At 47.7% G+C, this 26,972-nt stretch overlaps 1 protein-coding gene across 1 annotated transcript; it reads right to left on the reverse strand.

Moving 5' to 3' along the window:
- Positions 1-166: 166 nt before the first annotated feature.
- Positions 167-26,343, reverse strand: srcap (Snf2-related CREBBP activator protein). Its single transcript, XM_034569715.1, has 33 exons — positions 25,949-26,343; positions 23,853-23,929; positions 20,603-23,727; positions 19,543-19,809; positions 19,207-19,392; positions 18,888-19,028; positions 18,553-18,745; positions 17,568-17,737; positions 17,393-17,480; positions 17,124-17,213; positions 16,860-17,033; positions 16,491-16,726; positions 16,087-16,264; positions 15,792-15,928; positions 15,429-15,598; positions 14,482-14,811; positions 13,551-13,737; positions 13,246-13,415; positions 12,901-13,052; positions 12,479-12,694; positions 12,193-12,357; positions 11,557-11,709; positions 11,007-11,336; positions 10,092-10,261; positions 9,488-9,801; positions 9,184-9,386; positions 8,651-8,820; positions 8,346-8,542; positions 7,957-8,071; positions 7,356-7,481; positions 6,906-7,082; positions 6,625-6,708; positions 167-6,381 (listed from the first exon to the last, which is right to left on the reverse strand). Exons 3-33 carry the CDS (start codon positions 23,486-23,488, stop codon positions 1,612-1,614), a joined length of 12,945 nt encoding a protein of 4,314 aa, XP_034425606.1. The 5' UTR covers positions 23,489-23,727; positions 23,853-23,929; positions 25,949-26,343; the 3' UTR covers positions 167-1,611.
- Positions 26,344-26,972: the final 629 nt, after the last annotated feature.

Raw genomic sequence — 26,972 nt, forward strand, 5'->3', positions numbered from 1 at the left:
CTGGTGAAAATGAAAGTGTAAAGATTCTGGATCCCATCTCCGTCGGTCGTTTGAGAGAACCTGGAGTTACTCAACTACAACATCTCATTTAAAGTGTAAATATCTCTGGAACAAAAGTCAATTTAACTTGAAAACCGCAGAAACAAAAACCTTCAACACAATGAAAAATGGCAACAAATTTTTGGTCTTTTTATTCAACTGTAATTGTCTTAATCGTTCAAGTAAAATAATGTGGAATTACAAGGGATCAAAAGGAATGCAACAAATGAAATGAGACAAATAAAAAATAAGACCATCACCATAAACTACCCCGCCCCTGACCCCCTCCCCCCTCCAAATATAACCTTTGCAAAAAGTAAATCGACAATTTACAGTAATCTGGAACTGTACCAGTCATTTTATTCACATATTTTGTCCAAGTAGTTTTTTTTTTTACATGAACGAAGAGCAATGAAGTAACATGACAGAAAAGTTCAGGTGAAAAGTAAAACGTTAATTTGGTAGCACTGATGCACAGGGGGCTTTTCTTCATGTTTTGCAGGGGTGGTCTTTTTTTGTTTTTTTAATAAGAAGCTCGCCCCCCCGGCTTCAGGTGCTTCACAAGGCAATCGGAGGTTCAAACCCATTTGGCCAAAGAGGCACTCTTTAATTTCTACATCATTTTCTTGCCCTTTCAGTATAAATACATGACAATAAACACCGTTGGGAAGATTTGGAATTTGTCTGGAGGTGTAAAGTCTTTAAAAGACAATTTGCAAATTCAATTAATACATTTTCCGAAGGTTTGTGATACAACACGAGATCCGAGGAACAAACCGAGTCACTGGAGTTGATGTATAAAACAATGACTAAACCACGATGTGCCCGAAAGCCCAGGGCCAGATGTGCAAATGAGAAATGCAAGGCTGGATTAAAGAAGGAATCCACTGAACAGAAGTCGACATGGAAAAGGGGCCCAAGCAAAGACAAGCTCCAGCAGAGGGCAGCAGAGATCACATTGACAGATCTGTTCTCTTCCTAATACCCTGGAAGAAATAATAAAATATGCTTAACTTATCGACTGACTACAAAGAAACAGTCAGGACAGCTGACCAAATGTTCAAAACCAAACTTTCTAAAACCTCCAACTTACAATACAACTGGTCACTCCAAAGTTTTTAATGTCACACAAATGACTGTTCATTTGTAAGCCCGCCAGGGGGCGCTGTATTATCCCATCTCAACACATAAGATCTGAGCGTTCCAGTCTTTAATGATTACAGTACATAATGTGAACTAACAACTTGCCTTTTATTTCCTCCTGCACCTTTGTCCCCCTCAAGTCCCAGTGGTGAGTTCATCCACGCCACCATCACTGTCCAGTTACAGACGCACGATGACGGCGCCACGTTTTCATTCTCGGTCCCTGAGCCTTCCCCCAGCTGACAATAGCTGAGCTGGTGAGGGGACCAGCTCCAATTGGGAAGGGAGAGGGCCCAGGAGGCAGGTAGGTCCCTGGCTTCTACGTCCCCGTCGTTCACCCGAGTGCAGAAAAGCAGGAACCGTGAAGGTCATGACATGCTCTCGCATCTTGCTCTGCAACAACACTCATGCTTCCCTTTGGCACTCCGATCATGTCTTGTTGTGACGCTGTTGACTAGCGGAGGAGCGGGTGCTGGCGGCCGGTGACCGCGCCTGCACCGCCGCCAGAGCTGCGACGCTGCGCAGCACCCTGTCCGGCGTCCCCTCCGTCCCCGAGCTGCTGTTCACCTCCTGCGAGAGCCTCTGCGACCTCCTGGTTTCCGGTCGACCCTCCCTCTGTTGGCCCCGCTTGTCTTTCTTGTCTCGTCTCTTTGCCCGATCCGAGCTACGGCCCCTCTCGCGCTCGCTGCCGGAGGAGGCGCCACGGGAGTCTCTGCGCTCGGTGTTTTGAGAGCTGATGCTGTGGGTGCGTTGGCTGCTGTTGCTGCTGCTGCGACTTCTGCTGCTGCCGCCGTCGTCCCCCTCGCCGTCGCTGCTCATGCTGCTGCAGGCACTGTGGCCCCTGGACAGAGACTGGGCCTCAGTCTCACCTTCCTTTCCCCTCGATGACCTCCGACTGGCCCGCTCCTTCTCCTCTGGCTTGGACCTCTTGTACTCCATGTCCAGGGGTGGAACCAGAGAACCGGGGCACTGTCTGGTGGAGCGAGACGCAGGCCGGCTCGACTGATTGGGGGTTGAGTGTTTGCTGCCGGTGCTTCTATTGTTAGCAACAGCGACAGAGTTACTCTGCGGAGAAGCCGGTACACTTTTGTTTTTAGGCTTTTGGTTCTTGTCAGACAAGGAGGCAGGAGTCGTCCCGGAGGTCTTCGCTGAGGGGTCTTTCCGAGTGGTGTGGCCCGGGGTGTCCACTCGGCCTTTCATTGCTAGAAGCTTAGCTGCTGCATTCAGAGCCGAGCATCTCTTCCCCAGGACTTCGGGCTCAGGAGGGGGGGTGCTGTTTGTTTTACAGTCTCGTGAGGACTGAGCTCCCGCAGACTTCCTGCCGGTCCTGACAGAAGACGTGTCACTGCCAGACTCTCCCCCGGTGGATGTGTTGGCATTGTTCGATGTGTTTCTCTCAGAGCTGGGCGCGGGTCTCTTTCCCGACCGGTTGTTTCCCTTTTCCTTCTCCTGATCTTGTAGCCTGCGCTTGGCTGAGCGGGTCAACCGGTGCTCCTTGCTGCTCTTGCTGTCAGAGTCCGAGGAGGAAGAGGAGGACCTGGAGCGCCTCCTCCGGGAGGCGACGTGCTCCTGCTCATCGCCTTCCTCTTTCTTTTTCACGTCCTTTTTTTTTTTCTCCTCGTTGCCGGATTCTGAGGTGACGTCCACTCGCCTCTTTTTGGCAGGATGTCTGTTTTCATACGTCCTCTTGTGGTGAGCATGACGAGTGAGGGTTGATGACGAGCCCCCTGATGACGGTGAAGAAGAGCGTGTGGACTCCTGGCTACTCTGGCGACTGAGTTGCCTTTTCTGTTTGGGAGTTTCGTGTTCGTCAGTAGTTTCCTCTGCCACCGGTTCTTCTTTCTGAGACTTTGTTGTATTCTTCTCTTCTCCCCCTGTTCCCTCCTTCTCTGACTCTTTGGTCTGAGGGGAACTCTCCACCTTCTTCCTTTTAGGTTGAGACTCGATCTCCAGATTTGTGTCCTCCGGCTCTTCAGCCTCTTCAGAACCTACTTCCATTTCACAGTCACCTTTAGATGTACACTCTTTCTGTTTGGACTCTACAGATCGTTTCTCAGATGAAACACTAGAAGCAGCAGGTGAGGGTTTCTGGGCTGGGGTCTCTCTCTGAGCCGGTGTGGACACCTCTGTGGAGACGCTCTCGGATACAGAGGTTTGTATTTGGGGGGAAGGGGCTGCAGGCGTTTGGGAGGTGGACACAGAAGGAGCTGATTTAGTTGCGGTGACTGGAGCAGGAGCGGTTGAGGTCGTGGAGTCTTGGGTTGCTGCGACAGTGTTTGTCTCAGCAACTGTAACTGACTTTTCTGGGGAGGATTTAATTGTGGGTTCGATCTTTACAGTCTTTTCTGCAGTTGTAGCAGAAGCTGGTTCTTTGGAGGAGGCTTCTTCTTCTGCAGGTGTTTCTGTTGGAGGTGATGAAGATATTGCCACCGTCGTTGCCTCTGAGGTTTTGGCGACGCTGGCGGACGTTGGAGAGGGAGCACAGTCTGGACGAGGAGCAGGGGGACATATTGGAGACAGGACGGCCTCTGCGGTCGGATTTGCCGGCGTAGCAGCTTGCACCGGTTTGGTTGGGACTTTGGTGGTTGTCACACTGGTTCGGGCGGGAGAAGATGGAGCTGTACTGGCTGAAGACGTGGTGACTGGTGCATCGGGTGTTGCTGTAGAAGCGATGCCAGGCTGCGCTGGGCACGTGGTTGGAACTGCAGTAGTGGATTGTGTTGTGTTTAATGAGCTTGTTTGCACAGTTTTCACTGGAGTTGTTGGTGTCATAGTGGTTGTTGGGATGGATGCACTGGTTTGTGTTGTTTTTACTGGAGGTGATGTCACAGTTAATCCTGGTTTTGATGGACACGTTGGGACTGTTTTGGCTGCAGTTGTTGTCACAGTCGTTGCTGCAGTAGGGGGCGATGTTGCGGTTGGTTTTGGTGAAGCTGAGGAACTTGGAGCTGGGACAGATGTTGGAGTGATGGTTGTGGGTGGCGGCCGAGCAGGAGCTTGGGGCAAGACCTCTGCAGCAGTTGTTTTAGTTGTTGTGACTGGTTTCACTGTAGTGGTGACTGCTGGTGCAACACTTGCTGTTTTTGATACTAATGCAGTAGCTGCTGTGGTCGTCGGGACCGGGACTGATGCTGGAGCTGCTTCCACTGTCGTTGTTGGGAGTGTCGGAGCAGCTGCTGGGGAAACTGTGGTGCTCTGGACAGCGTCTGGTCCCGTTGTTTTCAAAGTTGTAGAATCTGAAGGTTTTGGATCTTTAGGAGCATTAGAAGCTTGAAGTGTTGCTTTTACATCTGGAAGAGATGAGGAGATGGCGGGTGGAGTTGTGGTAGAAGGTGAAGCAGGGACAGGGACAGACGTGGGAAGTGTGAGGGGAGAAGAACTGGGGACTGAAGTTGTGTCTGAGCTTGGAACTGAAGCCGTAACTTGGGTTGAGGCTGATGTGGAGGCAGCAGTAGGGAGGGGGGAGGTCACCTCTGGTGCAGGTGGAGCTTGGACTGGGGCGGAGACTGGTGTGGACACTTGAGTTGTTTTTTCTGTGGAGGCTGGAGCTGGTTTTGGAGCAGGAGGTGAAACTGGGGCTGAAACCTCAGTCTTAGTGTCGGTTTTCTCAGCTGAGGTAGACTGAGATGTCAGATTTGCGCTGACAGCAGCAGCTGTGAGAATCTCCGACTTGACGGGAGGTGGCGCCGTTAGCTCTGCGCCAGCATCAGTTTTTAATAAACCAGAAACATCAGAAGTGGTGGTCTCTTTTTTAGAGTTCTGTCCTTCACCAACTGTTTCTGACATTGTTGTGGAGTCTTTCCTGGGACGACCTCTCTTACGTTTTGGGGAGAGAGGAGCGTTCCCTTCCTCGCTTGGCGACGTGGCCTGTGGGGAAGGGCTCGCCGTGGTGTCATGCTCAGGTAACTTGAGGTTAGTCTTAGGGGGCCGGCCCCGCTTTCTTTTCAAAGGTGTCACAAGAGAGTTCACATTGGAGTCTGCAGAGGATGACGTGGTGTCTTTGCCTGGTGCCGTGTCACTTTTTCTGGACTGGTTTCCTCCCCGTCCTCTGCCCAGATGATGATGTAGCTCTCCCAGCTGAGCAGCCATGCGAGATTCAGTTTCCAACCTGCGCCGCACAGGAAGATTTCTCAGCACCGGCATGTCAGGAGAATGATGGGGTGGGGAGTAAGGAGGATAAATTCTGACCGGCTGTTGGGGCACAGGTGGATTTGGGACAGGGTCTTGTTCCTGTGGAACAGCCACTTTAGTTTTGCCGTCAGGGCTCGGTGATGTATTGTCTTTGTTTGATTCATCAACAGGACCACCAGTGGCTTCCTCCACCGGTGCCTCCTCTGAAGAACCTCCACCTCCAGTGCCACTTCCACGCCGCCTCCTCCTTCTCGGCTCCTTGTCCTCCACCACCGTGACAAGCCTCCCTGGAAGCTTTCGCAGGACTTTGGCCGATGGAGAGTCTTCAACAAGTCCCCGCAGGACTTCACCGTCTGCTGACTGACGCTTACGAGGCGATCTGGAGCTTGTGGAGGGGGGAGACATGGCGTTGTGATCTTTGCCATCATCATCTTTTGTCTGATGGTCCACGTGACAGCTGGGTTCTAGTGATGACTCAGACACTGTCCTCTCATCCTCCCCCTCCTTCTCCTCTCTGCCTGCTTTGGAGCTTTTACCGTCAGTCTCTACGGCACACTGTTGTTTCCCTCCAGGGGGGGAGCTTGTAGGAGGCGAAGGCACTGGACTGGGATGGGAGCGGTTTGGTAGAGTCCTGGTTTTGGTGGTCTGGTTATCTCTGGCAGGTGATGAAGCTTTCGAAGATTTGGCGGAGTCGTGGAGTCTAGTTGAAGAGGAGGATTTCTGATCTGTGCGGGACGGGGTGGTAGACACAGAACCAGTGTCTTTGGCAGCTCCCCGTCCAGAAGTCCTCTGACCAAGGCGGGGTCTTTCAGGCACTTCTTTGGGGGTCGTAGGCTCAGGCTCAGTTTCAGGCGAGGCCCCACGAAGTCGACCACTGGTCCTTGTAGATGTAACAATCTTGTCCTTGTCCTTGGGTTTACGCCCTCGGCGGGCTGGGGCTGGCTGAGCGGGCTCCACAGACGCTGGCGGTGATAAAAACTCATCGTCGTCATCATCAGATGAAGCGTGAAGCTTGAGGCCTTCCTCCTTGGCCTGGTCCAGGCCCTTCCTGGCAGCCTCGACTTGTTCCTGTAGACAAAAAGGCAATTTGGTTTTACAAACCTGCTGAACTGTCATCTTCATGTTTTGTTTCTGTGAAACGTCAGCGGTGGTAAACACATCTTATAATAACTAAAAGCCCTGTGACAGAGGTGAACTGCTCATTGTCAGAGGTTCTGATTCATTACTTCTGCAAAGGAGGTTATTTAAACTTATGGAACTTGAGCTCAAGAAACAATTTTATTTCAAATAACAGTTAGGACAAGCTCTTACCTCAGCCTGCTTCAACTCCTCTTTACAAACATCTTCCAACGAGGCTTCCAGGAAGTTCATGGCGTAGCGTTCTATGGGGGTGAGCTAAAAGGTAGCCAGAGAATATGGTGAGTCAGCTGAGCACATACAAAGTGTATAGATCGAGTTCATGATTGTGAAAGATGTATCAAGATGTTATCATTTCAGCTTTTATGAGGAACTTTATAAAAATGTAAAATATATATCATAGATGGATAATCCAGCCTTCTAAGAGTTCAGAGCTTATTTCCATGATTATTCACCTGTTCCACCAGAGCAGCTATTTCCTGCTCGGCCTTGGAGAGCTCCTCCACCTCCTCCTGTTCGACTCCGTCATCCAGAGGTATGTTCTCATTGAACTCGGCCAGTTCTGCCACCTGTTCTGCTTTGGCCTGAGAAGCTGCTACGATGTCCTCCTCGTCCTCTGCGCGACACAAGGCCTGCGGGAGTCACACCAAGATGATCTAATTATTTGTTTTCCAAAATACCTCCAGCTCAGTTAATACTGTCAATCAGGCTGGAATACAATAACAATACCTCATTTTGTATTCATTATGACTTTTATGTATATTAATGAAGTACACCCACATCCACTGAAGAGGTTTAAGGAGCTTGATGTTTATAAATTCATATGCTTCACATAACACCACCACCAGGAGGCGTCTGATGGATTCATTCTGCAGGAGGACAATGTCCCATGTGACGTGTCTGACCTGTTCCAGGATGGTGGTGCTCTGCTTGTTGGTGCCTTCTTCTTCCTCAGGTGGGGGCACGGCGAGCTCCACCGCCGCCTCTCGTTTCTCCCCCTCGTTCATATCAAACAGATCTCGGATGGTTTGCTGGGGGACAAAATGTAAATGAGACACTTGGAGCAGGAAAACGGTTCCGTGTTCGAAAACAAGAGGCACTTCAACGTCCTCACATTATCACCACAACCCACTCAAAACAAACTGCTGTACTAACAACGTCGTTTACCCGGAGCATTAATCAGAAAATGTCAGCGTACTTCAATCAGGGCTTTTTACAGAACAAGTTTAATAAAAAGGACCATGTGTTTGTCAAGTGATTCATCATCACATGATAAATACATCAGTTATGAAAAGCAGCCACAACAACAAATAGACAGAAGCCTCCAGAGAAATAATTGATCTAATTTTACATCAATATCTTACACACCGTGCAGGTAGTGGGGGTGAGAGCCAGATGTGTTAAGTGCTGATAAAATAGGTGTGACTCCGGGTGACATATGAAATCAAATCATATTTATGGAAACCTCCCAGTGAATGATTCCTTTGTGCAGAGTTGTAGATTTACCTGTTTGAAGAAGGCAGTGGTGAAGTTTCCTCCTTCAATAGCCATATCTCCCAGCATCCTCTTCTGGTTGGCTTTCTTTAAGATGTTCTCCTCCACTGTGCGCTCACTGATCAGCCTGAAGAGGAACATGGACAAAAAAATATGAATATGTTGTTTAAAAATCACATTTCCTCTTTATGTGTGAAGGAAAGCTCGTGGCTTTAGTTCATTAACTGATTAATCAATCTAGTGAAATCATAATATCTTCCGTGAAAGAATGTGTGAACCAGGACGTTCTAGTCTGTACATTTGAATAACCCAAACCCCCCCCGTGTCCCACTGACAGAGTCCACCATCATATTTTGGGGCCATGTAAATAACCCTTTGTGGTCCAGCAGCAGCACGGTCACCTGTAGATGTGGACGTCTCGTGTCTGACCAATGCGATGGCAGCGGTCCTGTGCCTGGGCGTCCATGGTGGGGTTCCAGTCACTGTCGTAGAAGACCACAGTGTCGGCGCCGGTCAGGTTCACCCCGACACCTCCGCTGCGAGTTGACAAGATGAAGCAGAAGATGCGACGGTCTGCGTTGAAGCGCTCCATGAGGGACTGGAGGAGGAGACAGAAAATATTCATCCACAACGTTTTCAATTTGTCACCAGAGTGGAGGCATACAAATATAATCATATTCTCCCATAGGATATTGTCAGTACAAACCTGTCTCATCTCCACACGGGTGCTGCCATCCAGGCGGAGGTAGATGTGTCCATGGTAGTTGAGGAACTGCTCCAGTATATCTAACATACGCGTCATCTGGGTGAAGATCAGAACCCTGTGGCCTCCTGTTTTCAGCTTCCGCAGCAAAGTGTGCAGAATCTGAAGTTTACCTGCACACAGAAACCAGCACGTTACAGAAATGGTGTTGGGAGAAATTAAGGAGGTTATTTCACAAGACTAATACAATAAACTAAATCAGGTGTATCAGGGGGGATTGAAGTCACTGAGGAATTGAATTTTCTGCTTCAAGGTGTCAGTCAGATGTTACATCTTTGGATTAAAAAGACTGAAATACATAAGAGCAATAGGGTGAGTAAGCGTGTTGTGTGTCAGGGTTCATGGAATACATGGAATGAATTATTCATTTATGAATGGTCAAACTTAAACAGGGTGTTAAATTGCTCTTTAAAACCAAATAGATAACATCAGTGTTCCCTGTTCCTTTCCCAGTTTCAGGTGTCTTGACAACGTACCACAATCATACTGTATGAGCCTCAGATCTGGGAACTGTGTCCTCATGTAACACTGGATACGATGCAGGCTGCGAGTGAGCGGAGCGACTTGGGACGACAGCAAGGAGGAGAAGACCACCTGCTTGTGGCTCAGAGAGGGAGGAGGGTGGCAGGAGTGCATGGAGATGGGAGGAGCCTCTACAGGGGGAATCGAGAATGTAAACCTAAAATAAACAGAAAAATAATAGTTAAATCACAAATATTTCCCCCCAAGTTAAAGCTCTTGTATCCTCAGGAATGAAAGAGTCAGAAATCAACTGATCACCTGTCTATCATTTCACTAAGCAGCTCCAGCCGGTCCTCAGTGCCCTGGATGGCCGCTCTCACGGCGTGACTCTGACACAAGTAGTCGTGTTTGTTCTGCCGCTGTGCAAACAGACAGCTGCTGTGACCCGACCGGCCCCATTCCCCCTGAGAGCTCAGAGGGGCTGGGGAGGGACGGGGGCCGGGTAAGAAAGTCAGAAAGTTCAGAACCTCCCGGCCGTACATGGGCTTCGCTCTGCAGTGCTGCTCGTTGGCTCGAATGATGAAGTCCAGCCGGCTGTTGTGCTGCTGCTTGTGGCTCTCAGCCAGCCATGACTGGAGGAAGAAGATAAACACTAGTCAGGTAAAGAGCTGTGATAAAATGGTTCAAACAGCATTGATCACACTATTAATTGTTGCTTAGGAAGTGTAAAGTCTCATAAAGGCCGATAGTGGCCGGTGGCACAAACGAGGAAGCCTGCCAGTAGGGGCCAATAAAAAATAAGCTGAGGATGAAATTACCTGCAACTAACGGCCCATGTGGTTCGTTCAAATATTGTACATTTCCACAACAATTAATTTTTGCAGAGACCTGTCGACGGCATCTAGTGGAACAACTTGCTCACCATGTGGAAAGGAGAGCGAGGAGGCGGGCGAGGCACTTTCCGGGGTGGGGGGTAGACTTTAGCACTCTGCCTCGACTTGGTGGTGGCAGGTGTTTGACTGCTGCTGCCGCTGCCGGTGTCACATGGCGTGGCTGAAGACTTGGGTGCAGAGGACGAGGGCGTCACTGGAGCTGAGAGGAGGACAGAGGAGGACAGAGGAGGACAGAGGAGGACGCAGAGAAGGTTTGTTGTAAATAACTTGACGCTTCAATACAAATGGAAGGATTTGTGTTTGGTGAATAGAAGGAAACATTTTCTACCAAAAGACAAACATGGGATTGTTGGGAAATAGATTTAGGATTTAATTTCTATATATTTGACCTCTAGTCTTTATGGTAGTATTTCTTTGATGTATTCGAATATTAGAGATAGTGTAAAAGTATTAAATCCTCTTCCAATAAAGATGCTGTTAGGGCTTTATTGTGCAGGATGATGCCTGTGATTCTCTGGATACAGGGTGCAGAGCAGGGAAGAGAACTCTCCCCTACCCTGACCTTATTCTGAAACCACGATTTCTAATTTTAACTGTGGTAGAAGAGGCTGCGTTAGTCCTGTTGAAGTCTGGATCCTTCCCCTTACAGGGTGAATGTCTTTTGTCATCCACATGCATATAAAAATGTCTTGAAACAAGTCTAAGGGTGATTGTTAAATTAACAAAACTGATATTGAGATACTTTCATGCGACTGCCTGAACTTCCCTGCACATGATGCAGTGCTCACATCTGGTGCTCTAAAGCAGATTAAAAGAATTGGATTAGCATGGCAGGGAAGGAAAAATGCTAAAGATTAGTTGCAATAAAGATCTGACCCAGTTCTGCTATTCATGCAGGCATGCATGCATGCAGACTTATGAATAGCTCAGGCTAATTGTCTCACCTGGCTTCTCTGTGCTTGGTGGAGGAGGCTGCACTACTTTGAGGACAGGGCGGGGGAGTTGGGGCTGGTTCAGGGTGGAGCTGGGGATTCTGGGAGGAGCTATGGTGTAGTGGGCAGTAGCAGGACCAGGGGTGCGCTGGGCAATTTGCAGCGGAGCAGTGTTTCTGACAGTGGGTGTGTTGACGTGGACGTGCAGGGAAGGGGAAGCCTGGGGGACAACACGAGGGGAAGGGGCCACTGCCAGGGTGGGCACCGGCCCGCCCTCCTTGCCTGCTGACTGACGCACAACGATCTTCACGACGCCGGTGCTGCTCACGATGGACGAGGGCACTGAGGAGACATGAAGCAGTAAGCATGTGTATAGAAGGACTAAGGATTTTCACATACATATACACAATATAATCAATAGATTCAGTTAAGCTTGATGGAATCTGAGGATTTAAGTGAGCACTACCCTTTAAAAATAAACACTTTTATGTTTACGTATAATTATCTTTGTCTGTTTAGACGCAGAAGGTGAAAAGAGAGTAACAGAGGAAACAGGGACTACCTGCGGAGGCATTATGAGGCAGGCGGTTTGCAGGAGGAGCAGTAGAGGGCGTGTTTGCAGGGTGGGCGTTGGCAGCGCTCTGTAGCTGTACCTGAGCCGGCTGGGTGATGAGGTGGTGCTGCACCCCGCTGGACACCAGGTGCACCACATTTCCTGCAGGGGGAATCCCAGTTCAGACCTTCAGGAACTGTTTTAGTTTCATACCCACTCATTCCTAATCGCAGTTTTCAGACATGTCCTGCAGAGTCCACTGCTGAGATCACGTGATTTTGTTTACAGCACATCGACACTAGAGTCGGCTCCTTATCAATAAAAGCTTTAAAATGTGTAAAGAGTAGCTATAACTACTTCAGTATTCTTGGGCTCTGCCAAACTGGCTTCAGGACAGAAGCTAAAGAAAATCCAAATAATATTTATTGACCCACGTCAAACTCACTGAACTTCAACTGTATGAAAATATTCATGAATTCTTCCAGTGACTCTATTGAAGAGTTCCTTACATCTTCCACAAGTTGATCAAAATAGTGATTAATTATCCAAATCATTAAATCTTTGCACGAGAAAGTAATTTACAGTGATGAAACCGGATCAACCTAATTCACCTGTATTCCGAACTAGAACATGTGGCACACTCACCTTGAACAGCACGTGGAGAAGCTGATGGGACCTGGTGGATCTGAGCTCCGGACAGAGTCAGCTTGTTGCCCTGGAGCTGGAAGGTGACGGGTTTACTGCCCTGACACGACGACACAGGTCGACCTGCCAAGGAGGCAAGCTGGGCTATACTCACTACCTCACCAGCTACGGAAGGAAAACAGAGAGCAGTGGATTAGAAACACTGTTTATGTGACAGTGAGTTTTAAGGATATAAATGGTATATAATTATTATCATCATCTTAGAAAAAAATGTTTTACTACTTACAAGGTAACCTGGCTTGCATATCTGGACTGAGCAGGACCCTCTGAGACATGATGGTGCTGGGGTTTGGACTCTGATGAGAAGAAATGCTGGCAGTGCAGGGAACAGTGGGAGGCCGTACGGTCAGCACTGGCTTGGGCGTGCTGGACCTCACTGCAGTTTGAGCCACAGGATGCATGGATGGGCGGGGAGGAGGGGCGGAGGCCACAGAACACACCACTAAGAAGGAGAAGAAAACAAGCAGAATGAGTAAGAGAACGGCGGTGTGGACAATGGAGGCTTGGAGAGGAGGATAATCAGTACTTTGGTCAAATTGTCAAACAGATTTATGTGACACAGAACAGGCTGGAAATCTGGAACGTAACCAATAGATCTGCTGAAAGTACAGTCTTTTGTACAGATGCCATTTTGTCCCTTTCACGTGCCTTGTTGAACGACAGGAGCATGAGCAGGAGTTGAGGAGAGTTCGGTCACTGGAGGAGGTTTGAGGGTTTGAGCTGCAGGAGGCACGGAGCAGGTCGGTTTGTTCATCAGCACCAACGATCTATTATCACCTTTAGGAGGCGGCTGGAACATCCTTAAACAGACAGAAATACATCAAAGATCAGTTAGAGTTTTCATTTATTCCAACACATGCAAGTTCTGGAAATCACATAAGCGCCAGCATGACAGCTAATAATAATGGTAGCTTGTAGCCTGCATGAAATAGGAGTAGAGGACCAGAAGTAAATACTGAGGACACAAAAAGTATAACTAGTGTTAATGTGTACCTGTTGACCTTCATGCGAACTGGTTTGGGTCTGGGGGGGGGTTCAGGAGACTCCAACACCTCCTGGATAAGTTGGCGGCTGACCTTGTGGCGCGGCAGGAACACATCTGCCTGGTACCGGGACACACGGCTTTCCAAACCAACAAGGTCAAACGCAGACAGGTCGCAGCGCTGAGGAGGAAAATACATTTTTTGGGGTAAGCGTTCATCACAATAAACTGCCCAATAAATCTGGAGGCCATTGCTCTTCTCGCCTACATTTTCTGACCTAATGAAAGTTGGTTTAATGTTCCTTTAAATGCTGACCTTTAGAGGAGACACGTCCAGGGCCTCCTGCACCAGCGACGCTGTGTGGAACACGATGGGCTTCGTGATGAAGGGGGACTGGATGGGTCGGGGGTCAAACAGGTTGGGGTGGTTGCACACTTTGCGAAGCTGCATGAGGATGTTAATCACGGACATGAAGTGACCACTAGCCAGCGTCTCCCGGGTCCTGTAAATAAGAAGGACAAGACAGTGAGACACTGCTGATCAAATTCATAATAGAAGTAATATTAATATGCAATAACAAGTCAAATCATTAATAATTTAGATGGCTGAAATAAGTATGATTACTACCCTTCTGATAATTAATATCTTTAGGTTTTTAACATTACTTTGGAAAAAGCAACAATATGAACATGGTGTTTTGTTCTGACAATTAAAGATTAAAACATAAATCAGCAGAATCAACAATGGAAGTTTTGGTTGAAAACATCTGTGAAGACACAATTTCTTGCAAATGAATGAAAAAGAAACCCAAACTAGACACTAGATACCATAACAGATTTTTTAATTTCATTTTATAACTATATTGCATAAGACAAGACAACCTAGAGAGGAAATTACTCATTCTTCTGATGTTTTTTTTTTTTTAGCTGCTTCATGATTAATTTTTTATAACATTTAAGTAGAATTACCGCACTGCGGTTGCATACCTCCGCTCACCAGTGCAGTTTCTGTGCACATATTTCTACATCATTTTCCCCCCAGATTTATATAAAAGGTCACTGTGACCTTTGCCTTTGGCCACAGAAATATAATCACTTCAGCCTCGAGTCCAAAAGACAACGGATCAAAAGTTGAAGAAATTCCTTCAATGGCGAATTTGAGATCACATTCAGGAGAACGGTCAGACAACACAATGCTCCGGCCGTGATCCGTGAACCAGATTCTCCTTTTGAACCTAGTAACTTACGAGGACTGTGCCATGAAGTCGTCGTAGAGGAACCGTTGTCTCTTGGAGAGGCGACAGCGAACCACATGTTCATATTTCTTTGGCATCTGCTTCTCGACATCGATCTTGATCCTCCTGAGCAGGAAAGGCCTCAGCACCTTGTGGAGCCTCTTGACCAGGCCCTCGTTGTACTCCTGACTGCCCTCGATCATTCCCGTCAGCGGGTTGGAGAACCACTCTTTGAACTCGCGGTGGGACTGGAAGACGTGGGGCATAAGGAAGTGCATGAGGGACCACAGCTCCATCAGGCTGTTCTGCAGAGGAGTCCCTGTCAGCAGCAGTCGCCGGTGGCTGTGATTGGTAGAGGTCAGAGGATAATGTCAGATATATGTGCCAAGATTTATATCAGGAGGATTTGAGATGACGAAGGAGACAGCAATGCATTCCTACATGTACTTTGAGGCTCTACAGAAACAGGACATTTTTTCCAATAAGAAATCTACTTGTGATTCACATTTTCCGCCCACAATCCAGATTTCCCACAAGAATAGTGGAGAAATGATTATCTCACTTTATTACATCAGTGTGCAGTCCTTTTTTAGGAAAATGGACAAAAACATATAAACAGGGCAAAACTATTCACAATAAAGAACCGGTGGATTGAAGGTTCTGGAAATAACACAAATATTTGAATTAAAGCTGTTATTTCCACCTCTAGTTTCCTTTTCTGCTTTCACACAGATCCATTTTGCTAGTGATCCTATTTTCATGAAAACAAACTAGAGCTTCTTCTGAACTGCATACATTACCAACATCTCAAGAAAATGTATCTGTGTGAGATTCACAAATTGCAGCTCTTTCAAAGCTACATTTACATTTTGATCTCAGATCCCTAAAAGGTGTTAACATCTATGAATTACTCCCTGCGCGTCTCCTTCAGAGGATCCACGGCACCCAGATCCACTGACCTGTTGAAGTTCAGCAGACTCTGCCAGCGCTGAGACTTGAAGTTCTTGATGTTTTGAGCCTCGTCTAAGATCAGGTAGCGCCAGGACTTGCGTCGAAAGGCCTGGTGATCCTGGAGCACCAGCTTGTATGACGTGATGCACACGTGGAAAGCATTAGGTTTCGTCCAGCCCTGAGAAAGGAAAAGGGAAACAATATGATTTTCATGTGTACTTTTTTCCAACACTGACTTCAGCCAGTTCTTTCATTTTTTGATACCAGGTGTGGAAATATCTGCCAGATGTATTTAAATCAAATTCAGCAGTTGCTCTCAGTGGAAATGTAAAAACTGCTAAATGACACTGCAGAGTCCGTGAGCTGATTACCTGTCTCTTTAGCTTTCTCTCTTTTTGGCTGCCAAAGTATGTGAGGATTTTAAACCCGGGACACCAGCGCTTCAGCTCCATCTCCCAGTTCAGCATCACACTGGTGGGGACGATGATAAGGTGAGGCCCCCAGTTACCTGAACACAACAGAACCAAACATCAGCAGCCGAAGGTAAAAGAAGCGGAGAAACTAATGTATAAAAAAAACTATTGAAAACACTGCAGAAGTACAATCACTACGAAGTAAAACAAACTGCCGTATGAAGCACTGAAGCATAATGAGTCGGTCGTTTACCTTTTTCACAGGCGAGGTGAGCGAGCAGCGCGATCGTCTGGATGGTTTTACCCAAACCCATCTCATCAGCCAAAATACCATTAAGCTTCTTCTCGTACATGGTGACCAACCAGTCGAGTCCAATGTGCTGGTATTCTCGTAACGTGCCGTGAAGCAGGAACGGGATGGGAGTCTTGACCTTTTATTGGACACAATGATAAGAAATTTATGTTCCCGAACTGCACAGTATTAAATATTTAAACTAAAATACGCAGAAGAGAACAAGTCTGGTTTTCTATAATACTGCTTTAGAGGGTTTTCCTGCTAAAACAATGAAGATCTGCTTAATTTAAGACGTTTTTTTACTCACTATTTAAAGCTTAAAATCTATTTAACCTGAATTATTCTATATATTCATGACTGACCTTCGTTGTGGCCAAAGTGTATCCTTTAGGCTGCAGACTCTCTGCAGTCGCAGCGATATGACTGATTTCTTTCTTTGGTCGCGAGGCAGCGGCAGGTGGGGTGTTATCTCCCTCCTTTAGCAGGACCTCCATCCCTTCATCTCCATCGTCATCGCCTTCCTCCTCCTCCTCCTCTTCCTCATTCTCCTCTCCGTCCTTCTCACTCTCGTCATTCTCAGCACTGTCTCCTTGTGAATCTGAAAGATAAATGACAAACGATCTTTAAAAAGTGAGCAGGAGGAAACATTTCGGGCTCATCAGCATTTAAACAGATAAATAATTTACGTGAGATTATTTTTGATTCCATCTTCTCTGTGAGCGGGTTAATACCTGAGGAGGAAGAGTTGCTTTCAACATCACTCTCATCTTCTTCAGACTCCTCTTCCTCATCCCCAGACACCTCAGAATCGGAGCTCGCTTTAGAGCCAGCAGCAGAAGGTGCCTCGAAGTCAGAGGCATAAGCTCCTTTGTACTTCTCCAGCAGCTCCTCCACACTCAGGTCGCCTACAAGGAGAGCAGAGACATGTCCGGGTAGAGGTTAACATTTTTTACTCTTTCTACTTTATGCACCAATAATTTAAAAAAAGCACCGACCTTCTTTAGCTAGATCATCCAGCTCCTCGGCATGATTTAAGTCTCCTTCTACCTTCTCCTGGGCTGCTATGGTGTCCTCCTCATCCTCAGCTGAAAATGAGAAGAAACAGAAAATAAACACTCGACCAACAACATACACTGATTTCAAGGCGTTCAAAGAAAATACTGGTGCATTGTTTTACTCGTTTTTGAAACTAGTAGAAGTGGAGCATGTTCCAATACTTGTTTAGGCCCCCCCCCCCCCTCACATCTTATATTTAAAATCTTACCATCCTCGTCATTGGCAGTGAATTCCCCATCTTCCTCCTCCACTGATGAAGAGGTTTCATCAGAGCAGTCTTCTTCTGAGACCGTCTCCTTCGAAGTACAATGATGCTGTGATTAAATGACATTTGATCATGAATCAGAGTACACAGCCCAGTGTCGGCAGGTTTGTGTGGGTACCTGTGGCAGTTTGAGGGTGCTGAGTAATTGGTCCAAGGGCAGCAGGCCCTCCTCCTTCAGCAGCTCAATCTCCCTCCTATGGGTCTCAGCATCATTGCCCTCCTGCTGCTCCTCCACGTCTAATGTCTCCTCGTCATCCTCTTCCTCACATGGAGGCTCAAAGTCCCTATCTGGATAAAGAAAAGAGTTGTAAGGAGATTCAAAAGTTTAAAGAGAAAGAAAAAATTACTAAACAGATACGCTTCTGTGTCTAAATGATGTCTAATGTCTCCATTTGGGCTCAAAAGGTAAAACACAACAGCTCAACTGAAAGGTTTCATATGTTCAAAATACATCTGAGGACATAGTCTTGAAAATAAAAGTTTGAGTTTCATTACAGAGATTCTTAATGACTTGTGAGACTGCGTTTGCACTTCAGCACCAAACTGTTAGATAATAAAAGGAAGGTGGAGCCTGCTCTCCTGACAAGCAGAAATCCACCACTTCCTTATTCGATCTGAGCAAACTCTAACATGTAGTTACAGTTCACATACGTGCTTCAGAAATCCACACGTCCTACAAGTCTGCGTCCATTAGTAACAATGGACGCAGACGAGTGGGACCAGTTCGACAAGTTTCCCGTCTGCTGGTTGACGGTTGGTGCTCGGTACGTTTCTCTTGAGGTGTTGTGCTGACAAATGTTTTGTTGCACTGACAGATATCTGACTTTAGCTTGAACATTTCAGCCTCAGGTTATCAGGTGGGATTTTCACAGAAATGTGAGAACATCGTTGATTCTCTCCGATGCAACAACCTTGACAATAAAAAGGAGCTTTTTGTTTCCACTGCACCTCTGTGGAAGTCTAAGAACACCCATTCACTGGTGTGTAGCTATGACAACGTCCCTGTGTGAACCAATGAATCAGCTCTACAAGACAAACCAACACAGAAAGCTCTATATATGTAAAAGCTGCAGGTTTTATTAGTTTTAAAAAAAAGTCCTCACCATCCTCATCAGCAGGAGGCAGTTGAGGTTTTGGGGGTGTCACAACGACAGTTTCCGCCGGCCTGGTGGGAGCGAGCGACTTGCTGAGGAGGTCTGAGTATTTCTCTGTCTGGCCAACAATGAAGTCCAGCTGGAGGTCCAGAGCTTTCTTCCTCTTCTCCTCCAATCTGGACTGCTGCTTGTACTGCACCACCTTTACAAACACAATAAAACAGGTGAAAATCACTCATTAAGTTCAAGAGAAGCTACACAAACTCCTGTGTGTTTTATTACCAACTACACGGCTAAACACTGAACCACAATGTTTTGTTTACTCTGACTTTGGGAATCTGTACCTTCTCGACACTGCTCCAAAAAGCCCGCACTTCCTTTGCGATGGAAGATGCTACTCTTCTAATTTTAGCGTGCTCGTCCCTCTTGGCCTTCTCTTCTTTTTGCCTCAGCTCCTCATGGTGTCGCATCACCATCCGAACCACCTAATAGCATGAGGACATGTACAGTATAGAAAAATCTGAAATATAGTACAAACAATCTTTCCAACAAGCCAATAAATAAATATAAAATAATTACATTTCCACGTTTGTGGGTCCAGAACACACGTTTACATCTGTGTGTATAACATGTGTGAATCTACAGTGATTTAACTGAACCCACCTTTCGAGCCACCCCTCTCTTCCATCGCCTCTCTTGGGCAAAGTCAGCAGAGAGCCACTGCATCTCCTCACACAGGTAGTCCCAGTGAACTTTGGGTCGTATCGGCTCTGTCAGGCGGGTGAGACGCTTCATTGACCAGAAGCCCTCTCGCTTGAATGCCTGGGTTCGATGTTCAATGTCTGCTTCCTGCGGGAAACAATCAGGAAGGAAAAAAAAAATCACTCGTAAATCCTGATGACAAATTGTTCTGCTACACCGGTGTTTCTAAAATGCGAGTTAAAAATGAATTCACTTATAAAATTTCAGAGAATTACATATATCTGAAGGCTCACTCACATGTTTAGCCAGCTCGGCCATGTCTGTGTGACGCTCCCCACGGGGTCGCTGAGGAGTGGTCGGATCAGGAGAGACAGAGGATGAACTGTAGCCACCGACGGTTGAAGGAGAGACAAACTTGCCACTAGGACCCCGGAGAGGTGAGGACTTGTCTCGTCGGGCAAGGGCCCAATCAGAAGTGGGAGAGGCGCTGGGGTGGGAGGAGGAGGTGGACGGGGACACAGGAGATGAATTGGCGGCAACCCGCTCTGCGATCCATTGCTGTACCTTTAAGGCCAAAGAGAAGGATGTGAGGAAAATTCTTAAAAAAAACAAAGTGATGAAGGTAAAGGCAGAGGTATTAACGACACCATGTGATGAAATGCACATGCACAGATAACATTTAAGCAAGTGTTTTTTTGAAAATGTGAGTGTGGACATGCTGCAGAATTACAAACTGGCTAACAACTGGACAGTCTGTCTGCAGAGTTGCAATCATAAAATAGCTGAAGTCAAAGAAAAGCCTCATCAAGTTTCACCACGTCATGACTCGGATGTGCCCGTGAATGCCCTGTTAAAAGATCTGGTGTCTCACAACCACCACTTACCTTAAGGAACAGTGCCTGTCTCTCTGTCCTGCTCTGTCCATGCTGGAAAACACACATGGCTTAGCGTGCAGCCGACTTAAAGAATAAAATCACTAAATAATAAAAAACACACTGTTCACATGAGTTACATCAATATGAACTACATGATGAGTCTGTCAGAAACAATACACATGTTTGTTCTTCTCAGTTAAGTAAAAGAAAACCTGTTCCTGATCAACAACGTGACCTGACCAACTTCACTGCTGCTGTGAGGAGATGCTTTACTGTGGCATTCAGGGTTATTCAGATTAGATACTTCACTATTTCATGTGTGTTTGAATTCTCATGATGAATATGATCCATATCTATAATTTTCCAGCGTATCCCCACAACACTGCTGAAGCGTTCTTTCCCCTCACTACGCTGCTCTGTAGCTCTAAGTCTACAACACATATCGATGTAATCACCCAACATCCCACTCTTCATGAAAATACCTTGTGCGATGAGCTGGAAGTAGCCATTTCACTTTCTGTTTTGTCAGCGTCGGGTTCTTCGTCACTGCCTTCCTCCGGGCTGCTGACCTGTCCTGAAGTTCCCTCGTGAGCCTCAGCTTCTCCCGTTTGGTCGTCCTGGTCCATGTCCTCGCTCTCGTCCTCCACATCCATGGAGTCAGGTTGGCTGATGGGGTCATTGGGGCTGCTGGACGGCACACCTTCCCTTTCCTCGGACCCTTCGAGCATGTGAAGGGTGTGGGGGGTTCTAGGTGGGGTGGTGTCGGTGGGTGTGACAATATCTTGGGTCACAGCTTCACTCGTTGACGTTTCAGTTAAGGCCTCGATGTCAGATTTGTTTGTGGGGGTCTGCTCATGTTGAAATGTGATGTTACTGCTCACAGACGGCTGCACCTGGACAGGCAGAGCTGCTGTCACAGAGGTTTTATTGACAGAACACGTCGCCTGGTCGTTCTGGCTGCTAAGAGCCACTGACGCAGAGAAAGAATCTGCTGCTGAGTCAGTTTGGGCAAGGCACTCCTCAGACACCGTGCCAGACAGAGCACCGTGGGTACTGGCCAACTTGCCGGACACATTGTGTTGCTTGGACACCTGTGACAAAAGGGAGGATGGATATTTCAGGAAAGATGTTTCTCCTGGTTTGAGCAGGAGCAGCTTTGGATCGATAGTAATAGAGGAGTGAGAGGTGTGGAAAGCCTCTGGTTTGGTTTCTGTGGGCACAGCAACATTGTGAATACTCTGTGATGCAGCTTCTGTCAAAGAAGAGGCTTCTGCTGTCCCTTCATGTGAAGAAACACAGGCCTCAAGCTTTGTGGCAGTTACAACAGTGACTCCTGGGGTCTGTATTAGAGAGGGCTGATTCTCTACATGAGAAACGTGCACTGAAACAGCAACAGATTGCATCTCCACATCCTCACCGGTGACCACTGGGGATATGAGAGATAAAGAGCCAACTGTTGCCTCAGCTTCCTGTTTTTGGGGAGCTGTTTGAATTTCAGGAGAATCACTCACCTCTGTTCGGTCTGAAACTGTTGCACTGACCTGCGGACAAGTCGTCACAATTTGTGCACTTGTGCCTGCGTGTTCTACAGTGAATGAGTCAGATGTAACAGCAGCTACTTCAACTAAACAAACCTCACTGGAGTTTGTCACTTGAACAGCTTGGTTAGCGTCTAATACCAAATGCTGTCTGACAGCTACCCTCATGCTTTGTAAGGACAAATTATGGGAATTTCTGTTTGAGGGATCCTGCAGTTGATTTGCATCATGTGATGAAGGCAAGGGCTGCTGGGAAATGATTATAGTGTCACTGTCATTGATTGTGTGAATAGATGGTCCGAGGTGCATCTCCAAGTCCTGTTTGACATTAAACTCCTCAGAGTTTTCCAGTAGCGCGTTGAAAAGGTTCACCTCGTATCCTGGAGAGTGAGACATCTGTACGCTGCCACTGGCACAGACCGTTTCCTCTGCAACCTCCTCCACCAGGCCACAAAACTCATACACCTCCACCGGCTGCGAGTCTAACTCCATGTCTGCCTCAACCCGTTCTTCATACAGCTTTGTTTCAGAGCTCAGCTCGTTAACGAGGGCAGCTTCACAGACACTGCCATCCTCTCGTTGCACGATGTAACTCTGTTTCAGGTGCACGTTAGACCAGTCCTCGTTGATATGAGCCTCCTCTTGGACAACCACGATTTCTTGAGCATCTCCCAGCTCAGCAACCAGAGGTGTCTGTGTTGGTGGGAGCTGATCACAGGGGGGAGAGGTTTCCGCTTTAACAACCTGCCCCGCCTGCAGGGAGATTACTATGCCGCTATCAAACAGGGGAGGGGCAGCGGTGGGTTTTGAGGAACTATCCTGGGTGGAAGAACTCTCTGGCAGCATTGTGAAGTCAGACGAGGAGACGGCCGCGTCCGAGGGATCTTCCCTTGTGCTACTCTCAACCCGCTCTCCCCCAAGAGAGTCACAGCTCCTCTGGATGTTGCCGTCTTCTCTCCCAGCTGTGTTACTGGACAATAAGCTTGCGTCTCCAGAAGTGTGTAATCCATGAAGCTTTTCTCTTGCCTCTGGGGTCTCAAGTATTTCAGCTGATGGAGGTTGCGTTTCGCTGTTAGAAGTTTTAAGAAGCGCTGTAACACGATCAAATGTCTCAACTGATTCAAAAGAATTTTCTCTAGGATCATCTGAGATCGTCTTGATGATTTTAGGTTGTGTTTTTGATGTGTCAGTTTGTTTAATCTCACTGCTGTCAGAAGATTGGAGCAGAGATTTTGAGTCCTGGTGACCATCAGCTTGCCACGCAGCACCTGACGGGGAGATATGGCTGTCTTGAATTGCGTGGAGGAGTGAGTCCCTGTTCGACTGCTCCACAGCCCCATGTTCTGTGCTGTCAGCATCCGATTGTGGGACAGAGGAAGTTGAGGCTGTGGAACAGATTTGAGATGGGGTTTGTGGGAGAATATCCCCACCTTTCTGCTCATTTCCAACAGTTTCCACATTTGTTCCAGTCTCTGGTTTATATTCCAATCTGTTGGACTGCTTCTCTGAAATAGCCAGAAGTCCTGCACCTTCTTCAAGTGGTTGAATCTGGTCCATGTCACAATTTGATTGGCTTTTCTCTTTATCAATTTGTGACCCACATTGCAGCTCTTGCGCTGTGCTGTCGAACTTTGTATCTGCGGCAAGAGGCGGACAAAGGGGAGCTGGAAGCCTTTGCATCTCATCCGAGGAGCTACGGTCATCAGTAAGGGATGTTGGCAAGGATCTTGCACCTGCGACAACTTCTGCAACTTCATCTGAGACACTGTCCTTAGAGTCGCAGCTGATGGGGAGAGACTCAGGCAACGATGTTGGCGGGGCGTTCTCCATGCCAAGGAATGCTGAGTCCTTGCTCTCCTGCAATGGCACGGTGGATGGAATGGTGAGTGGAGGGTCTGGGCGGGGGGCAGCTGCAACCGGCTGCTGTGCATGCCGAGGTGACTCCCCGGCCACATCCTGTGCAGCCTGGGGGTTGCCACCGGGCAAATCCACAGCCGGAGAGGCACGCTGCCGCGCCGCCTCCTCCTCAGGGCTTCCTTCCTCTGTGGTGCCCCGGCTACACACTGCACCTGGGGGGGGGGGGGGGGGGGGGGGGGGGAGACACAGGTTATTACCTCAATGTCTGGACATAGTGGTTAATATATTGAAACAAGTCCATAAGTGAGTACAAATGTGCAAAGCAACAACTTCTCACCTGTCTGTGGTGTGAGACACAGATCTTCTGTGCTTTCTACTTCCAGGATGCTGAAATTAGGGTCCCCGCCACATATTCTGAAGAAGTGAAACACAGAGACGGATGGTAAATTATTACTAAAATAAAAACAGCAACTGCATTTCTCTCGCCTTCACAATTAAAACTCTGCAGTGGTGGAAACGTACATCTACTGTAGTTAAGGACAACTTTAAAGGCTTGTTTGTTTTCCCTGCTTGCCCCACTCTATTTCTACTTCACCACATTTACCAGACAGCTTCAGTTACTAGTTACTTGAAAAAAGAAAGATTACAACCAACAAGTGTGATGAAGATCTTATGAAATATGATGCTTAGGATATAAACTACCCAACAATACACGTGCAGCAAAAACAAACCCAACTATTTTGATCATTGTCATTATTGATGCGAAAATACCTTCATAAGTTTTCTACAATAGTAAAATCTGGCCATTTTCTCTTGACTACTTTTAATACAATAAGTTTATTTGTAAACTTGAGAGATTTGAATTCTTCCTCCAGAGCGAGGACAACACCGGTGACTCCTGCAGTAACGGAACTGAAGCTAGGACATCACAGGATGTGCAGTTAGTAAACAAAGTGATGTGCGGGACGTTGAGTGTCATGTCACCGGCCACACTCGGAACGACAGCTGAGCGGGTCCAGCTGTGCTTTAGGAGTGTCGCTGCCACATCTGGCTGAGTGCGAGCGAGGGGGGGGGGGGGGGATCATGCAGCTGTAATAAAAAATAAAGAGCGAGAGCGGCTCCTGCACGAGACGCTCTCCAGCTCGGGGCTGCGTTTGCTGCAGTCGCCCACAGGAAGCTGTCTGCAACACGCGCCCCCAAGACACCCGCCGGGGACCCAGCGCGCGGGCCTCCTCATTCATTCTAACGCGTTTGGTCCGTGCACGTTTCACTGTGGCCCCTCGCAGCCGTGTGGGCGACGATCTACGTGGAGAAAATACACCTTTGTTTGCGAGCGGTGGCGTGAACAGAGGAGCGCACCGACTTTGTTTAGTCCCGGCAGAGTCGCGGCGGAACCGCTTGTCTTTTAATGAAAACACATGGAGCTGGTTGACGCCTATAAAAGAGGTTGCTGGTGTTCCGCTGAAATGTGTTTCCCTTTTAGCTCGTGTCCCCCGGAGCTCTGCCCTGCACGGTTGGGGTCCAGATCGGGTTCTGCTGGGCGCCGGGACAGGCAACTGTGCCGGGGGTAGATGTTGGTGTTAACGCGTTATGCAAACCCGACCGCCTGCAGACGGAAATACACCGGGTGTCGGGTTGTAGTCACGGGGAATCGATCGGGAGGAAGATTTCCACTGCACACCGGTTTGGCTAGCGCGGCTAGCTAGCTAGCGTTAGCTCCCACAATAACAGTGCTGGGTGGCACTGCTGCTAGCAGGCGAGCTACAGGAGTTGGTAGCGGGGCTGCGCCACTTCCCTCCCGCAGTTATGTAAAAGCTCCAGCGGGTGAAGGAGCCCTTCTGGATTCGAACCCACACACACGATCACTTACTCGCACCGGGACACCGAGGAGGAAGAAAACGCATTAAAAACCCGCTTCTGCACTTACACAAGGGGGTGGGGGGGGGGGACAATCACCCGTGACGTCATTGCGTGGGGTCAAACAGCTTAAATGAATGACTTTTAAAAAACATTCACTTTAAAATCCAGCGTGATTATTATTTTTTGTGCAAACATTAAAAAAAGGCGACAATAAAAAAAAACACCGTTAAAAAGTTCCCTATGAATTTTGCAATGATTACACGGGGGGGGGGGGGGGGGGTGCAGGGGGGAGTCGCACGGTCCCACCGACACCGGCGCTCGAACAGCGACGCTGAGGAACCGGTGCTCCCGTCGCGGTTCGCTTCACAACCCGCAGTTCGGTTGGGTTTTACGGGTTTGAACTGTGTCCGTGTTCCTCCATCAAAGCCCCGGTGAACCCGTGTACAGTGCACCGGCGGGTGAGCCGCGGCGGGCTCGAGTCCCGTCGTCCCTCCGAGGCTCCCTCCGGTCCCCCCCGTTACTTCCTCCTCGCCCCCCTCCCTCTCCAGGCCGCCATCTTAAGTTCCCACCTACCTGAAATTTCCGAGCGATTTTCTTTTACTAAATTCTCGCTGAAGGAGTCGTCATCCGCGTGAGATCGCACTCAATCCGCGATGCCAGCGACCCGAACTGTCTCCCGGTACCCAACGAGGTACCGCCGGGTCTGCGGGAAGAAGCTCAAAGTGCGGACCGGGAGAGACTGGGCTCTCGGCGGCAGAAGGTAGCGGTCGCGGGGAGGAGACTTTACGCAGCGAAATGGTGGAGGAGCGCCGCTGCGACCAAGTACCGAGCCGCGGTACTCTCGCGAGATCTGGACCAGCGCGGCGCTTCAAATCCTTAATGTGTTGTTTCTTCTTCGTTAATGTTTGTTCTTCTTGTTCGGTGTATTCATGACTGTCGTTTGTTCTCCTCTAGTGTTTATTCTTCTTCTTTAATATTCATGACTGTCGTTTGTTCTCCTCTAGTGTTTATTCTTCTTCTTTAATATTCCTGACTGTTTCTTCTTCTTCATTGTTTATTCTTCTTTCATATATTCTGACTGTTGTTTGTTCTTCCCTAATGTTTCTGACTGTTGTTTCTTCTTCTTCAATGTTTATTCTTCTTCTTTAATATTCCTGACTGTTCTTCTTCGTTAATGTTTGTTCTTCTTCTTTCATATATTCTGACTGTTGTTTCTTCTTCAATGTTGTTTCTTCTTCTTTCATATATTCTGACTGTTGTTTCTTCTTCAATGTTGTTTCTTCTTCTTTCATATATTCATGACTGTTTGTTCTTCCCTAATGTTTCTAACTGTTGTTTCTTCTTCTTCTTTCATATATTCATGACTGTTGTTTGTTCTTCCCTAATGTTTCTAACTGTTGTTTCTTCTTCTTCAATGTTTCTTCTTCGTTAATGTTTGTTCTTCATCTTTAATATTCCTGACTGTTGTTTCTTCTTCTTCATTGTTGTTTCTTCTTCTTTCATATATTCATGACTGTTGTTTCTTCTTCTCTAATATTTCTTCTTCTCTAATGTTTCTGACTGTTGTTTCTTCCTCTTTAATATTCATGACTGTTAT

The sequence above is a fragment of the Hippoglossus hippoglossus genome, chromosome 19 (assembly GCF_009819705.1).
Source record: "Hippoglossus hippoglossus isolate fHipHip1 chromosome 19, fHipHip1.pri, whole genome shotgun sequence".
NCBI lineage: Eukaryota > Metazoa > Chordata > Actinopteri > Pleuronectiformes > Pleuronectidae > Hippoglossus > Hippoglossus hippoglossus.

Bases quoted from the DNA above. Each gene is read 5' to 3' on its own strand.
- srcap (XM_034569715.1), bottom strand. From the start codon at position 23,488: ATGGAGAACGCCCCGCCAACATCGTTGCCTGAGTCTCTCCCCATCAGC. The intron at 19,810-20,602 runs GTATTTTCATGA...TTGGCCTTAAAG, and splicing joins CTTCCAGCTCATCGCACAAG to GTACAGCAATGGATCGCAGA. The intron at 8,072-8,345 runs GTGACCGTGCTG...GTTCCTCTTCAG, and splicing joins CGAGACGTCCACATCTACAG to GCTGATCAGTGAGCGCACAG.